General features: G+C 37.9%; 1 protein-coding gene across 4 annotated transcripts in view; it reads left to right on the top strand.

The window, feature by feature from the left end:
* LOC127653419 (lethal(2) giant larvae protein homolog 1-like) overlaps positions 1–17,578 on the top strand; it is a 71,617-nt gene that overhangs the window by 38,108 nt on the left and 15,931 nt on the right. For all 4 annotated transcript variants that reach the window (XM_052140100.1, XM_052140103.1, XM_052140102.1 and 1 more), the window contains 11 exons: positions 1,730–1,865; positions 4,100–4,154; positions 4,241–4,395; positions 5,481–5,698; positions 6,861–6,928; positions 7,108–7,261; positions 10,821–10,925; positions 11,477–11,769; positions 13,824–13,977; positions 14,371–14,512; positions 15,876–16,159. In XM_052140100.1, coding sequence (XP_051996060.1) covers positions 1,730–1,865; positions 4,100–4,154; positions 4,241–4,395; positions 5,481–5,698; positions 6,861–6,928; positions 7,108–7,261; positions 10,821–10,925; positions 11,477–11,769; positions 13,824–13,977; positions 14,371–14,512; positions 15,876–16,159 — 1,764 coding nt within the window. The remainder of the gene's footprint in view (positions 1–1,729; positions 1,866–4,099; positions 4,155–4,240; positions 4,396–5,480; positions 5,699–6,860; positions 6,929–7,107; positions 7,262–10,820; positions 10,926–11,476; positions 11,770–13,823; positions 13,978–14,370; positions 14,513–15,875; positions 16,160–17,578) is intronic.

Genomic DNA, 17,578 nt, shown 5'->3' on the forward strand with positions numbered 1-17,578 from the left:
TCTTTCACCTCACTGGCCAAATTGAGTCCCGGGCTTTCGGCCTGCAGCTCAGGGGCTTCAGCTTGAGGACGTAAGTGTCTTTTATTGTCTCCAGAGCCCGAGGATTTTAAATTATTTGACATGTTATCTACATAGAACAGCTAAGAATCAGAGTGTATTGAATCTCACCAGTTTGACATAAAAAGTTTTAAAACTAGCAAAGTGCGCAGAGCTCGCCGTTCACACATTCGACCCTCGCATGGCACCATGCGACTCTCAGACATCAGGGTTTTAAAGCCAGTCTGCAAATGTCACATAATTGTTAATGTGCACAAGCATACTGTCTTCATGGGCAGCTGTTGACCAATTTGGAGCACTCTTAAAAATTGATGTTAGCCTTTTGATAAACTAAACTGAGAAACTTAGACTCCAGCCATCCGAATCATGGGCTGCTCTCACTACTACCATCAGGCAGGCGGTAACGCAGCATCAGGACCCACACCAGCCCAACTACATGACAGCTTCTTCCCCCAAGCAATCAGACTTTTGAACACTTGATCTCTCACGATCAACAATCAGCACTGCACTTTATTAATCATCATCTTGTATCACACACTGGACTGTGAAATATATTCTCCCCAATTCAACTACTGTATACATATATTTTTATATACCTGTACCCTTATTTTTTATTGTATGTGTATTCTATATTGTGTGTATTGTTTACTGTACATTGTATATTGTGTTGAGTAAGTATGTGTACATTTGTTATGTAAATTGTGTTGTGTAAATATGTTGTTTATTGTAATTGGTACTGCTATGTTATTCGGAACCGCACAAGATTTTCACCTACTGTTGCACTTGTGTACACAGTAGTGTGACAATAAAGTGATTTGATTTGATTGATTTGATTGATTTGATTTGAATCCATATTAATCCATATACATTAGAAAATGCTATTTTTTTTTCTTTCAAAACACTCTCCTGCCACACTGATTTTTTTTCAAAAGTGTTTCATCCACATTGAAACGTATGAACTTTTAAATCCTCTCACTCATTTATCTTGAACAGCGCTATCAAAGGAAATAGCGGGCACAACAGCGCAGCTACAACATGGGCCACCATCTTGATTGTTTTTGTTTGAATGGATCACATGACCATCATAGTTTGCACATATCTACATTTTTCCTGTCCATACTACAATGCAAAGGCAGTGTTTTCATTCAAATTGAGTGTTTTCGAAAAGCTCAATTTTCCATGTTACAAATGCCATCTCAGTGTGGATGGAAGGCCAAAATGTAGAGAAAAATGTTTTCAAACAAAAACCTATTAGTGTGTATGTGGCCTGAAACATAGAAATATATTTCATTAGGTATTTTTGGTGAATAGTCCATTTTTAATTACATTCATAAAAATATTGAAAAACAAGTATATTTGTAATTGACATTTTGCTCACCTCGTCCACCAGAGTTTGTCACAATGCAGTTAAGTTGCTTACCTTTTAGAAAAGCCTTCACAAAAGTCTTCATAGCCAGCTCACTAGGTTTTTGGAATGGGGCACCAGCTTTCAAAATCAAGAGTCAAGAGTCAAATTCAAGAGATTTGCCTGATTCATAAGATGATCTTCAAATCAAGAGTTCTTGATGTCAAGTTTCTTGTGCAGATGGTTTAACTTGAACCCTTTTGGCTTTCTTTCATCTTTTGTCTTTATTTGATGTCTTGTATTGTGCTGGACTTGTCACTCTTACAGCAGCTGGAGAGTTTGGTCTGGGAACGTTCGGGAAACAGCTTTGTCAGTTCCCACAGTGATGGTGGATACATGGTGTGGGCTGTCAGCAGTAGCACTCCATGCACTCATGACCCCATCTCTTCTATTATACCATATGGTGAGCCACTGCACATGCCAATAGCACACACACTTTCCTTTTTGTTGTTCTCTGCTACATATAGATGATTTGTTAGCCGTGTTTTGGGTTGCTTGGTGTGCATATACACTACTAGTCAAGTTTATTGTTAATAAACATTTTCAACATTTTAATGTAGAATGTAATGTAAACTGTGAAATAAAACAAATAGAAGTGTGAATAAACAGGGTTCCTTGTGCTCATGAAACCCGTAAATATCAGGGAATTTATGTTTTTTGAAGTGTTAAGTTAATGTGGATAGCAAAAAGAGGTATTTTTTTGATCTTGGAAGAATTTGATGAAAATGTACATTTTAAATTAATAATTGTGATTTCCAGGCCTGGGAAATTATGACAGTTAATTAAATCTCAAAGTCATTGATTTTTCATTTGTCAGTATAATTGTTTTTATTTATGCTCAGCTCTAAAATATTTAATCAGCTAAAGTAGCTGTTTTTGATCTATAAATTGAAAAATCATGGAAGGATAATGGTCAAAAGGCACTTGCAATTATATATAGTGACCATAAAATGTAAAATCAAATCAAAACTATTTGCCTAGATTACAGCTCTGCACACTGCTTATTCTCTTAACCAACATCATGAGGTGCATCCTGAGATGCTTTTAAACCTCCTGAGACCCGAGTGTGACTGCTGTGTGCTTTTTCCATTACTCTTTTTGATTTGTAACTAGTAGCACCTAATAAACATGCAAAAAAATTGTTTTCTCAAAAATATTTTCACAACATATGTGGTCAGCGGGACCAAGTTGTGAAATTTTAAATAATACCAAGCTATAGATTTTTTTTATTGTTTATGTTTCCAGGAGTGTTGGTTATTCATGTTGTATTCATTTGATACATTATACAGACTTTACATCAGAAATTAGCATAATTAATTCTGATTCAACGTAATGGCCAGCATCATCCAATCACCGCCAACCATGTTAAAATAAAATTGTACATTTATAATTCTGAATTTATGTACTGACTTTACCATTGTTCCATGTCTGCCAAACAAGATGAGTGGTCCAAACATCATCTGCAGCCTGAAATTGAACTTTTGGTCAGATTTTAGGAGTGAATGCATTTAGCTGCATAGGAAACCTATGGCATGGTCCCTGGCTCCCTATTTAGTGAATGACTTAACCTCCAATGTGTTGTCTGTCTGCACTGGTTTTGAACTGGAACAGTTCAAAATGCACCTTATTTTCAGCCAAACTCCATTTAAAGCCTCTGAAAGCAACGCTTTTGGCTTTTGGATGAACCCATTTATTCTCAATATGATAATGCACAGTAAATATATAATTTCTTTAGCAGCGTGGCACTTCACTAATTTTTAAAATGGCATATCAGATGAAACTAGAGACTATAATCTTCTGACTTCCAATGTAAAACCTTAATTAGGTTCCTTACCTGATGTAGTTGTTGCCGTTTCTCCGAAAGACAAACTCTGCTGTGGTCGCCACTATGTTGTTTTGTCACATGACTCCGTATTTAGAAAGTTTAACCCTTTACTAACAGCACAGAGTCTTCTGAACTGAGGTCAGTCAGTTTAAATGGAAATAAATTATGCGTATAGCGAAGCCAAAATAAATCATCCACGCATGTGCACGTGGGGTTGCACAAGGTCAAACAGTTGAAGTTCTTATGTATGCTGTGTATTTGCTATTTCATCAATATCTGGTCCAACTCATCCATTTAAAATATTTTTAAATGAAGTTACTTTTGCAAAGATTCTCATATGTAGGCACAATTTATTTGTCGACAGAACTCATTTACAACGCAAGCATAATCCTTCAGATCAATAACTTCATGAGGTAATGAGGAACATAAATTCAGTGTGTCCAAACTTTTGATTGTTAATGTAGTTATTCCAGTAGCTACAAGCTCTTAGACTGCTGGTCGCCCTGTATATTTGCTTAACTCACACAATGTCAGGAAATGTTCTACAGCAAAGCTTCAAGTCCATTCTTCTTTTCTAACATTCCATTAAAATCCCACTCCAGACCTATTAAAGAGATTGTAAACCTCAAATGCACTTTTCTCTGTTAGCGGATGGTTTGTTGACTTAAATGGTTTGGGGTTCTACGGATATTTTCCCATTTTCAACGTCTGCGTTTTGCTCTTCAATGTTTACTACTCTCTGCCAAGCTTTTTAATGGTTTCTGTCCAACTCACTTTATCTTATGTTTTCCCCTCTGTTTTACTCATCTCAGGCCCCTTTCCCTGCAAAGCTGTGAACAAGATATTGTGGAGGACAACAGAAATGGGGTTCGTGCCATAGTGTGTGAAATTAAATCCCTTAATCACATGTTTCGGCTCTGCCTGTTTGACTTAGAATCTCCTATTTTCTCTAGAGCTCCTCTAGTGCTGTTCAGTGGCGGCATGCCCAGAGCAAGCTATGGAGACAGACACTGCTTAACCATCCTTCAAGACAGCAGCCACGTCACCCTTGACTTCACCTCCCGTGTCATAGACTTCTTCACACTTCATTGCACAGACAGAGATAAGGGTGAGCTAGCCATCAGTGGCTGAAAAGTGGTGGCCTGTATGGTTGCACAATTAATCAAAATAAAATGTATATTGTGATGTGAACTTGAGCGATTACTCTACTGCAAACGGCTGTGATTTAATAAAATGAATGTTCAAGTTTACTGGGTTCCTAAAAAAATAATAAGGAATAGTGGGCTGAGATCCTATTACAAAGTGGACAAAAACAGGTACACAGTGAACTGGTACAATGTTAATACACATTGTATTCCCTCTTTGTTTCGCTGTTTAATTAATTACTTGTTTGTTTGTGGCTGAAGTAAAAAAGGTCAGAGTTTGGTTCTTTTTAATAGGACTCAAGAGTGAACCCTCAAAAAGTGGCCACTTAGAAAGTTTAAGAATATGGTCAAAATAAATACCTTGCTGTTTTTTTTTGTCTCTTAACGCAGTTCAAAACACAAGATTGTTTTAAATAATCACAATAAGACTTTATCCAAATGGTGCAGCCCTCGTGGCCTGGTGGTTAAATATTTGGGCTCATAAACTAAATGGGGTTCTCATGGTAATGGAAAATCTGGAAATATCAGGGAATTTTCCATGCTGGAAAAAGTCATGAAAGTAATAAAATCATTGAAAAGTAATTTCTATAGTGAATTCACTGTCATTTTTCTAGTTTTGCACTGCTCTGGAATATTTAATTGTTTACATATAGCTCGTTTATAGTTAAACTGGCTCACAAGCCATAATGCTAATTTATAAGTGAATCGTTCTTTTGAGTCCATTCTTTTCAATGAATTGTTAATTCCAGGCACAAATCTGTCTAAGTTATTCATTAGCAAATCATTCTGAAGTCCTTATCCAATAATTACAAATGATTGGAAAGTTCATGGTAAATTCATGATAAGTCATCATTCAAAAAGTGTCAGAACCCCTGGTGAAAAATTGTAGGTTCGAACCCCACAAGTTCCAATCCATGAAGCCGTCATCGTTGAGAATGGCACTTGGCCCCAGGTTGCTCCAAGGACATTGGCTCTGTAATAAATGGAATGTAAATGGCCGATACATTTTCTGCTAAATAGCTGTGTGCTAAGCCTCTGTGTCCTATAGAATTTGATGACCCTTCAGCCCTTGTGGTTCTTTTGGAAGAGGAGCTGGTGGTGATTGACCTTCAGATGGCTGGCTGGCCCACAGTCGCTGCTCCTTACCTGGCTCCTCTGCACTCCTCCGCCATCACCTGTTCATGCCATATCTCAAATATGCCGCCCAAGCTGTGGGAGCGAGTGATCAGTGCCGGCCAACAACAGTGTCCTCTGCAGAACTATGAGGTGGGTGAATGGGTGCTCAGACTTCACAATGGTGACCCGTAAGCAGGGGTTAAGCTTTGATTTTTGATGTAGGGGAACCCTAAGATGTGGTGTTCTGGAGCCGTATTACAGAAATGTAAAACTCTAGAATCCTATCTTATATAACTTTAACTTATCAGCTATCCAGATAATTAGTTAATAAAAGACGTTTCTGTAATACAAACCCTAATGACAACTCCCCCACCCAGTGACACTGCATACAAACTTTTACACATACTGAATGGACTGACAAACTGCTAGTATTTATTTATTTTAATCAAAGGTGGTCATTCCAACTGTATTTGAACTGTTACATTTTTCACTTTTTCTCTGCTGATTTTGGGGGACATAACTCCTTTTAGAAGTTCTACATTCTAAAGCATTTTCGAATTCCATCGATCCATCCATCTTCTATAGCCGCTTATCCTATGTAGGGTCAGTGGTAGTGCTGGAGCCTATCCCAGCTGTCTCGGGCCTAAGTCAGGGAAACACCTTGGACAGGTGGCAATTCCATCACAGGCATTATCAAATTATCCATCAATATTCAAATTTGACCTTTTATTTAAATAACACAGGGGTCCCAATTTTACATTTTGTGTTTTCCAGGCCTGGAAAAGTCATGGAAATTTCTAATAGTGAATGTACATTTTTCTACTTATGCTCTGCTCTAAAATGATTCCTCAAAATTGTTCTTGTTGATGGTTCTGATCTGTAGCTCTTTTCGTGAGAGTTCTGCTTGTGCAGATTATGTAAAAATATGACTGACTTATTGCAGTATTATTCCATTTTACTTCAAATTTGTCTTTTTATCCATTTCAGCAGGAAACTACACAATGTTGGCAAATTAATTGTGACATCTGTTACATGTATAAAGTTCAAGTGTATGAGAACATCTTAAAACAAACACCACCCTTCATTATAGGTTATTGTTTTATATAAATGAATCACTTTAATAATGTAAGCTCATACTGTATTTTTGGATTTAACAGTTTACAACCTAGTGGATTTAATTTAACAACCATCAATAAAACAAAAGCCAGCATCAAAGTTCTTGTTATTTCATCAGTGAATGTAAAGGCTGCCAGATGTTTTTTTTCTCCCGTTAATGTGCTCACAGCATGATCTTCTCTCTATATTATGACAGAATTGGCCGATATGTGGAGGGAAAAACTTAGCACCTGATCCGAACCAGAAAGAACTGCTGTTAACTGGGTTAGTGTTATTCTTTTTATTGCTCTGCTCCAATGTCTCATTGCTAATTAAATAATTTTAAATGTTGCTTAGATGTTTATTATAGATGTAGATGAAACATCCTATAAGCCTTGTTGAATCAGATAACATTGTGTGTTTAGATCAATTGTCAGGATCATGTCTTATTTTCGTTGCTTTAGTCACGAGGATGGCACAGTGCGTTTTTGGAATGCATCGGGAGTCTCTCTCAAACCACTGTACAAACTGAGCACAGCTAACATCTTTCAGACCGACTGTGACCACAGTGACAGCTTGAACCAGGCCGGGGAGGAGGAATGGCCTCCTTTTAGAAAGGTCAGTGATTTAATGGGAGATTTTATCACTTTATTTCCCTCATTAAGACAAAGTTTAAAGGTATAGTTCATCCCAAAAGCGAACGACAATTGTCATCATTTACTTGCTGTTCCCTTTACAAAAAGCTTCACTATGATGCTGCGCTTTTGGGGAACACATCTCAATGTGACCAGCTGTGAATATGTATGCAACACATCAATGAACATTGACTGGAATTTATACGATGCGTGTTTCCCTGTCTCCGCTCTATGACTGAGACGGACACGCATCAGTTTTGTTTGATTTTGGGAAGAGCATGCTGCTCTCGCGCTGGGGCGGGTGCGCGCATTTCGATCTGCTTTCTGGCGAAATGCTTCGCGCTGGCCTCGCTTATTTCCGGGAGTCAGCGCCCACTCTTTCATTGTGTTTCTCTCGCATGTATCTGGCTGAGGAGCGAGAGACGGTCCGCCCCTTTCACTCGCTCCCTCTCCAGATCCAGCTGATCCTTCTCGTGAGCCTGAAGCGCGCCTCGGTGTCTCTTCATTTCACGAGGGGGGCGCTGAACCTCTCTACATTCCACAATAATAAAGTTGAGAAATTACTTGAGGTGGTTACTCAGGCTGTGGCCAGACTACAGCTTGACTGGCCACGTGAATAAGACCCCACCCCAAAAAACGCCCAAATTATAAGGGCAGATTTCTGTCTGGTGGCAAAAAAATTAAAAAAAATTAAAATAAAAAAGGGGAAAGGAAAGCTATTTCAGTACCTTCCTTTCTTTGAGGACCTCCATGACGAGTCTTTTTCGTTCATGGAGGACTCTTTTTACTTCCTGTGTCTTCATGCCCTCGATGTTCAACTATCGTAGGTGCTGAGATACGGGGCTATTCTTTGATGCCGCCGGTAGTAGAGACACTTGTGGGTTATCTCTCGCCTGGCTTGACATCATCACTAAGAGACCCACTCTCCCCACAAAGCCATGCAGGACTACCTCCATGCTAGTGGGGAGGGCTTATCAAGCAGCGGGTCAGGCTGGTGCTGCTCTGCACACAATGGCTATATTACAGGCTTACCAGGCTGACCTGCTGGAGGACCTGAGTGCGGGTACTGCGCTCGACGAGCAAGCCTTTTCTGAGCTAGAAGGGAGGCTCAAGGTTCACAGGGCTTTCTCCTGAAGTTATCGAGACCATTGCAAGTGCTAGGGCTTCCTCCCTTGGAACTGATCTGGGTAGTTTTTACAGGGCAGAAGAGGACCTCTTCGCCTCTGTTGATAGCGCAATGTCTCCTCTACTTCTCCCCGAGTCACCCAGCCCCCCCCTTGGGGGTGCTGATCGTGGTGGCGCATACATGGCACAAATGCGCCTGCATGAGTTTCCTTCTAATAAGTTCAGATTACAGAACCAGCTAACTGCCAGTTTGCTTCAGTTCTGGATTTTCTGTAGAAAGAACTGTCAGCGGGCACTTGCCTCTCCACTGCCAGGTTCTATGTGGCCTCCACTTCGGTTTGCCACGCCTTGGTGGGCGGGGTGCCTTCTAAGAGATATCCTTGCTAGGACCCCCTTTTAAAACCTCTAGAGTCAGCGTTTGGTAGACTTCTGACTCTCAAGATGGTTTTTCTTATGGCAATTACGTCTCTAAGGAGACTTGGGTACCTACAGGCTCTGTCTCTTTTGCCGGCCTGTTTTGAGTTGCCCCAGGTAGGACCAAAAGCATTCTTTGCACCCTCACCCTGACTACTTGCCCAAGGTGCCTTTCGCAACCCTTGGCCAGTTATTCTCTAAGCCTTCTGCTCCCTTCCGTTTGTAACGCCGGAGCAGCTAAGACTTCTCAGACTTTGTCCAGTCTGTACCCGTCAGACTTATGTCCACCGGATTTGCTAGTGGCGTAAAGTCAGGGCAGCAATTCTTCACTTGGAAGCCGTGACCGGGTGGCGGTCACGTCCTGACAGACTATATCACTTTGGGTGAGGGATATTACTGCCCGGGCCTACGAGGCGCACAATCAAGCTGATCGTGGAGACGTTATGTTGTTTCCAAACTGTATGGCTTTCTGGAACATCAAAAGAAATTCAACAAAATATCCAAGCTGCTCTGTTCAATACATTGAAAGTGGACAAGGACCATGGATTGCTGCAGTCACCCTTAAATTTCATTGTATTGAAAAGGGCAGTTTGGATATTATGCTAGATAACTTTTATTTTTATTTTGTATTTATTTTTTTACACAAGAAAGATTCAACAGGTTTGAATGAGGGTGAGTCATTTTTTCCAGAACTATCCCTTTAAACGTGAAGCGTGTGTAATTTCAATGCTTCAATACTTAATCCTATCAGAGAGTCAATTATAAGTAATTGGTAGGTGGATTTCCCAGGATCAAAGTCCGTTTGGTGACGCTAATGTCACAGATATTACACACTTCACCTTGAAATCACACCAACTGAATACTTTATTTTATTTTATGCTGCTGTTTTTCAGAATAAGGGAAGTTTCTACTTAGCAAGTTTCTTAACCTTCACTTTTTGTTTAGCTAATCCACCTTTTCCTCTGCTTTACAATTGAAGTGCCGACTGAAGTCTGGTGTGCGGCCCATTTTAGCATATGGGATTCACACTGGAGTTGATTCCCTTTGCACCTTAATTAAAAGCAGACTTCCTGTCTGAGGACTTGAAATGCTTCGCTAGTGTCTGCTTAAGATGAAACACATTCCTGCTCTGGATGGCATTGCTGCGTTGCCTTTTTAATAAACATTCACTTCATAGCATGTACATTTCTATCTGTTTTTTTAATGCAGCTGTTTGGCTGGGAGCAGACATGTTGTTTAGGGGAAGGAAATATAGTCTTATATTTCACCACATTAACTGAGCACTTTATTAGGAACACTATGGTTCGATGTATTGTGCATTCTGAGATGTTATTCTGCTTACTACAATTGTACAGAGCAGTTATCTGAATTACTGTAGACTTTCTGTCAGCTTGAACCTGTCTGACCATTCTCCGTTGACCTGTCTCATCAACAAGGCATTTCTGTCTCCAGAACTGCTGCTCACTGGATGTCTTTAGTTTTTGGCACCATTCTGAGTAAACACTAGAGACTGTTGTGTGTGAAAATCCCAGGAGATCAGCAGATACAGAAATACTCAAACCAGCCCATCTGGTACCAACAATCATGCCACAGTCAAAATCACTGAGATCACATTTTTCCCCCATTCTGATGGTTGATGTGAACATTATCTAAAGGTACTGACCTGTATCTGCTGATTATGCATTGCACAGCTGCCACACGATTGGCTGATTAGATAATCTCATGAATAAGTAGGTGCACAGATGTACCTAATAATGTGCTCCGTGAGTGTATGTGGAGATCTATGAGCAGGTGATGTTTTTTTTCTGTAAGACTACATACAGTGGCCCCCAAAGTATTTGGACACTTGAGTCACAGTTAAAAGTGTATAACAATGACTTTGCATTACATAACAAAATATTAAACAAAGTGGCATTTATTTTAAAGAGTTTTTATTTTTATTTTTTTTATTTATTTTTTTTTTAAGCTAAACATTTTACAAATGTTTTTTCATTTATTTCCAGGTGGGCTGTTTTGATCCGTATAGTGATGATCCCAGACTAGGAATCCAGAAGATCAGCCTCTGTAAATACAGCGGGAAACTGGTGGTGGCTGGCACTGCTGGACAAGTAGGATTGATACTTTTTATGATTGATGCAAATATATTTATTAGGGCTACCAATGGATTAAAATATTTACAATCAAATTTTTTATTTTATTTTTGTAAACACAATTTACTTAAAATAGATTTGTCTTTCAAAATTTAGTGCATTTATTCAAATATTTAAAAAAAAAAATCAATTATTTTAGTCTGCCACAGTCCACCAATGGTGTGTATCTTTTATTGGTGATATTTCATACTTGTTGATCTTTTAAGAAAATTCTAGCATAATGACTGCAGAGATTCACCTGAATTTAATTTATGTATTGATTGTTACGAACTGGCTTTAGGACACTGAGAGAGCAGAATAGTTTTAATGTGAAATTAGGTAAAACATTAACTGTGTTTAATTTAACAGCATTCAATATATTTAATTGGTCATATTAACTCTGGCAACCCTTGTATTTATAATTTATTGGCTATATATATATATATATATATATATATATATATATATATATAAAATATTATAATTCAAAAGCAGTATTGGTAAATTCATAATCGTTGCTTTGTGCACAGGTTATAGTTATGGGTCTCAGTGATGAGAAGTCTGATCACATGATTGATGTGGCCACAGTGAATCTTCTCCAGGACCGGGAGGGTTTTACTTGGAAGGGTCACGACCGGCTGCCTCCTAAGAGCGGCTCTGTATTGTTTGCTCCTGGATTCCAGCCGGTCGTCCTGGTGCAGTGCATGCCCCCCGCAGCCATTACTGCAGTAACCCTGCATGCTGAGTGGAACCTCGTTGCCTTTGGCACCAGTCATGGCTTTGGTCTTTTTGACTACCATCGGCGAAATCCAGTGTTGGCTAGGTAAATCAGGGGGCCATCCAAGTCCTTGTTACTTTTCCAAATACTTGTTCAGGACCACTCTTAATGCTGCTTTATGTGCTTCGGCTTCAAAGAGATGTCTAATTTGCAATAAAGATATTCATAGTATCTGAATAAGCATTTCCTTCAGCACTTACACTACACTGCATCATACCATATTAATATCAAAAAGGAATTTAGCCCTCTAAGCTCTGAAGGTGTTTATCTTTTTCAGTTGCATACCAAAAACTAAAGGCATATAAATCTACAATGATATCAAACATTTGTCACTCCTTGTTTTTTTTTTTTTTTTTTTTTTTGTGAATCAAACTTTTCAAAAAATTTTATGATATAGATTATTATATATTCTTTCAGCTTAACAAATTGCTTAAAAATCTCAAAGTTTGCAATGTTTTTTTTTAAAATTTTTTTTTATTGTTTGTGTTTTGTTTCCAATCATGTCAACTATATCTAAGAAAACAATTGAATTGATATGACAAAGCAATCAACTGTGAATTTAAATGCACAATCCAGAAATAATAATATCCACAGAACGAAGAGGGGTTGGAACTCCAGAGAAATTTTTTTATTTTTATTCATTGTCATTTTCACATAAATGTGGAAAACCTGATGCTACAAACGTGACATTGACTTTAAAAGTAGCACTTACTGTATGATAAGGGGAAAACCATTCAAAACAATTTGGCACCTGCAGATTTTGACCTCTGAGCATCTGTATGGCATCCATCAAGGTTTCACCATTGACTGAATTAAGAATAAACTTGTAATTTGTCCATGAACGGTAGCGCTTCACAACAAAATTCTGTATGCACTTTGTAAACGAACAGTGTTTGAGTCAGAGATTTGTGAGCACAGGGAGCCTCTAGTGGCTATAGGTGGCACTTCAGCACATAATATACACAACACATTGCAGTTTAAATCGTCTTGCATCACCTTGCCGGACAGTGAAAAATGCATTTAATAGGTCCTAATGTTCTTTTCTCACCCTCCAAGCTGAATTCCATGATATTATGTATGCTGATGAAAGTGTTTAGGAAATAATGGTATGTTGCTAGGGTTACAAACAGCGCATTAATATCGGAACTACCTGTGCTTTCAACGGTTTGAACAGCACGCATTCCAGCCAATCGGGATTGAGTATTCGAACAGACTGTGGTATAAAACAATAATTGTACATAAGAGCTAGTTACACATGCAAACGCAACAATGAATAAAGGTATGCATAACATGGAGAGATGATTTTAGTAATGAGATTTCACAGAATGAGGGCCTTTTGATCTTGATGAGTCTGCATCGAGTCTATGTTATTTACTTGGCGCCATCTCCTGGTGGCCATATTTAACATTGTGCTATGTGCGGATTATCTAATGACCTATATATACATCAGATTACCTTGTGTGTGGGCTCGTTTGCAAAATAATCACCTCCTCTAAGTAATGGTATGTGATATTTTATGTTCTGTTTATTTTTTGTAAAGTTATAAGTGGAAAAGCAGCATAAAAGCAACACCAACATAATTGTCAAAGATGTAGCCAAGTTTGGAATGGCATACTACCACATTACTCTTATTTCTGCCATAGACAGACATGTTGTAGTAGTAGTATTGGTAGTATGCCATTCCAAACTCAACCATATACTTAGCTATTACTCGCTATATTTTTGTCTGAGTAAAACAAGTATTGTGGTTATATTCAACTCTTGGAGAGCTTTCCAACGACATATGACACATGGCTTTGATCAGTTTGATGTTTTTACTGATTACAATACTATGTACAGTTACAGTTTTTTTCTCAAATACATTATCAAAACGGAACACTTCTGATTTTTCTGCCAATTTCAAAGCACTTGTTCAGTTTTGGCCAAAATGTCTGCATTTATTGGAAATTAGAGCTGCTTCGCTTTCAAGCTATATCTATTTTGTGTTGGTCAAGACTGTAGTGGTAGTGGTTCCAAAATGGATTTTTATGATTTTGTTTCCTCCAAGCTTAAAGGGTTAAAGTTTATGCACTTCTTAGGTTGTTTTTTTGTTGTTGTAGGTGCACTCTACACCCCAATGACTCTCTGGCTATGGAGGGCCCTCTCTCTCGAGTGAAGTCTCTAAAGAAATCCTTACGCCAGTCTTTCAGAAGAATCCGGAAGAGCCGAGTTTCAGGAAAGAAGCGTTCTGTTGTTAATAGTCCTACCAGTAAAGTGAGTGCTGATCATTATGTTGTGGATCTTTTTAGTTGTGTTTAAAAAATCTCACTTGAACAGTCATGAAAAACCTAGAAATAACAGGGAATTTTAAAATGATTATTCCCAGGCTTAGAAAAGTAATAAAAAATAAAAAAAGTAATGGAAAAGTAATTTAAATTTCTGTAGTAAATATAGATTTTTCTATTTGTGCTCTGTTCTGAAGTATTTGCTAGAAATGGCTCTTTTTGAGTGCAGTCTCTATAATTTTTTTTTGTAATCCTTGTTCAGTTATCTGTAATGACTAGAAAAGTTATGGAAGTTCATTGGTGAATAAGTGTGGTCAAGTAAATCATATGGATTTTCTGATATTAAGAAATTAGAATCTTTTTGGTGTTTTTATTTTAAAAGGTGCAGCAGGCTAATGCACATTTGGCAGAGCGTGATGCTGAGGTGACACCGGTTCAGAGACGGATTGAGCCCCGCTCTGCAGATGACTCGCTGTCTGGTGTGGTGCGCTGCCTCTGCTTTGCTGACACATTCCTCAGAGATGGTGAGGGAATAAATTAATTATTGCAATGTTATAAGCAGGTACAGAAAGTATCTGCACTTTTTTTTGTGCAGATTTTAGGGGAAAATCTGTGGAATGGATTTAATCATGGTACAGTAAATGTGTTCCATCGCTCCTGAGAGTACTACATTTTTAATAGCAGCTTAAATCATAATAAAATGATTTAATATAAAGAAACACACAAGTGGCTGGAATTGTAGAGCTTTGTTAAGGACGTGCATTTCAAATCTGATCTGAAGGCATAGATTCCTTGATTATATGAAACTGATACTATTAATAATGTTTATCACAATTTTTCAAATAATTAAATTCCTTTTGAGTTGAATAACTGATTTAATGAATCATATATAAACATTTTTCATTTTGAGTTAAATTTGTAAATGGTTGAGCCAACAATAATTTTGTTTAATCCTGGTTCTTTGTACCACGATTGAAAAAATCACGATTGTTTAGTCTCATAACTGATTTGGAAATTATGAAATTTTAGCCTTGTTTGTAATATTTGATTTCCACCAGGGCCTTTTTTTATTTTCTGTAAGAATCAGACTATGTTCATCAGAAAGATGGTGAGTTCAGAGTGAAAAGTAGGTCCTTTTCTACTTGTGCTTTTTTTTCCCTGTTTTTTCTGTGTGACGTGTGGGCTGTCCCTGAAGACTCTGCTGAATATAGTCTAACCTGATCGAGACTTTTACACGCTCACCCACATTTGTGTGTTCTTAAAGTAAGTTATTTACACTGTTCCTGTATATTTTGATGTCTGGATAGTCTGGGCCACATAAGCACAATGCAGCACTGCCCCATTTTTCTGCTCTGCAAATAATGAGCTCAAACAGATTTTGGCATAATAGTGATCAAATCGTTTTTGGAGTGATGTGAATTCTCCAAGAGGGACTTGGGAACAAAGTATTATTGTTTCTTTAGTGCAATATATTTAAATGATGAACAATAATGGAGTGGTTTATTGGAACATTATAGTATGTCAGGTCAGGTACAATTGTCTGAAAAAGCTGTGCTGACTGAATAGGGACAAAAAGGGTATTCACAGTTTCACACCAAACACATGGATGTAATATGAGGTGTTTTGAGGCCTTATAAATAAGTGTTGAGAAAAGTAAGTTCTGACGTACCCATATCAGAGCTGCATTTCAATTCCTGTACTAAAACTTTACCATTGATGAAGTATGTAGTGTTGTTAGGCAGATTCAAGTATAAATACATTCCCAGACATACTACATGAAGCAGTTTTGAGGAACACTTTATGATCATGCTCTTAAGGCAAAAACTGTTTAACATGATGTTCTCACCATGGCTGCCACTTGATCAGATCACCCCCTTTTTTTTTTAGGAACGCACCATGGCCCTACAATGTGGGCTGGCACGAACTCTGGCTCAGTGTATGCATATGCTCTGGATGTGCCCCCTCAAGAGAAGTTCTCGGAGCAGAACGTGGAGGCCCTGCTGGGGAAGGAGATCCAGCTGATGCACAGAGCTCCTGTGGTGTCCATCACTGTGCTGGATGGTCGAGGAAACCCTCTGCCTGATCCGTATGAAGTCTCTAGAGATCTGGCCAAAGCACCAGACATGCAGGGCAGCCACTCTGTTCTTATTACTTCTGAGGAGCAGTTTAAGGTGGGGACATTTCATGGTTAATGGCGGATTTATATTGGCATGCTGTTGATTGCCACAGAAACAAATTTCGACTTGTCCCTCAGTTTGTAAAACAAAATTGTGTTTACAGTAATATTCTCACTGTGGAAGTCTATTTGGCAAGGCATTACACTGGAATAAACTTTTAAAATATACAACAAAAGAGCAACAAGCCTTTATGGCACTATCAATCAAGTCCAGCTCGCCATTGTCATTGTACAGATACAACGAAAAAGAAAATGTGTATACCATAAGGTAGTTGCAATAATTTAAATTAAAGAAGTAAACAGATAAAAAAGAGAGAAGTAAATGCATAAATAGGAAATACATTTATTGAATAAAGAAAACTGAAGAAATATTCATAATAATAGGAATATACATACTAATAGAAATCTACTTGGAGACAAAGTTAAATAACCATGAAGGCGTAATGTACATAGAATTAATCTATAATCAAAAGCAAGTTTTTTGATATTAGGTAATGGTAGCACTATGGTAGTGCAAATATATTAAATGTGCAAAATGCTCCAAGTAAACATATATACATATTAAAAAGACTAATTTGACAATAATTGCTTACCAACCTTGTCCAAGTTATATCCGAATGTCTGTCATGACCATGATAAACCAGTAACCCTGGTAACTCTCACATGATATGGAAAAGAATACCAGAAAAGGAACAGAGTATTTCAAGGAATACTCAGGGATCAATACAAGTTATTTCAATTGACAGCATTTGTGGCATAATGTTGATTTGATTACCACAAAAATTTATTTTGATTTGTCCCCCATTTTCTTTGAATAATGCAAAAATCAAGGTGTACAGTGAGGCACTTACAATGTAAGTGAATTGGGCCAATTTTTGGTGGCAGAAACGTAAAGCTTATTTTATAAACGCTCTTACATTAAAACTTGAGCTGTAAAGTTGTTTAAATCATCGCTTTAGGTTTTTGGGATTTCAGACATTATGTCTTCATGGCAACAAAGTTGTAAAATTGGCTGTAATTTTACACAAGACCAAGTTAGTTGCTGATTTTATCACACTAAAATCATGTTAACATGTATAGTGTTTACATCTTTTGGCTATACCTTTTAAACAGTGAGTATTTTAACATTTAAAAATTGGCCACATTCACTTGCGTATATTGTAAGTGCCTCAACTGTGTAACCCAGATGTTTGCTTTTTTTTTTAAGAAAATGTAATAAACCTGGAATAATTCTTTAACTGCAAAGCGCTGTTTACGTGGATAAAATCTCCCCCCAGAAATAACATAAGTACCACATAACCAGAAGTTCATCCTCCAGTAGTCCTACCACTAAAAGGAGGTTTAAGACAACTTAACTGCTCAAATAATACACATTTTTGTTTTGAAGAATTAAAATAGGAGCATTCAAAAAATG

This window comes from Xyrauchen texanus, chromosome 12 (assembly GCF_025860055.1).
Source record: "Xyrauchen texanus isolate HMW12.3.18 chromosome 12, RBS_HiC_50CHRs, whole genome shotgun sequence".
In the NCBI taxonomy this organism is placed as follows: Eukaryota; Metazoa; Chordata; class Actinopteri; order Cypriniformes; family Catostomidae; genus Xyrauchen; species Xyrauchen texanus.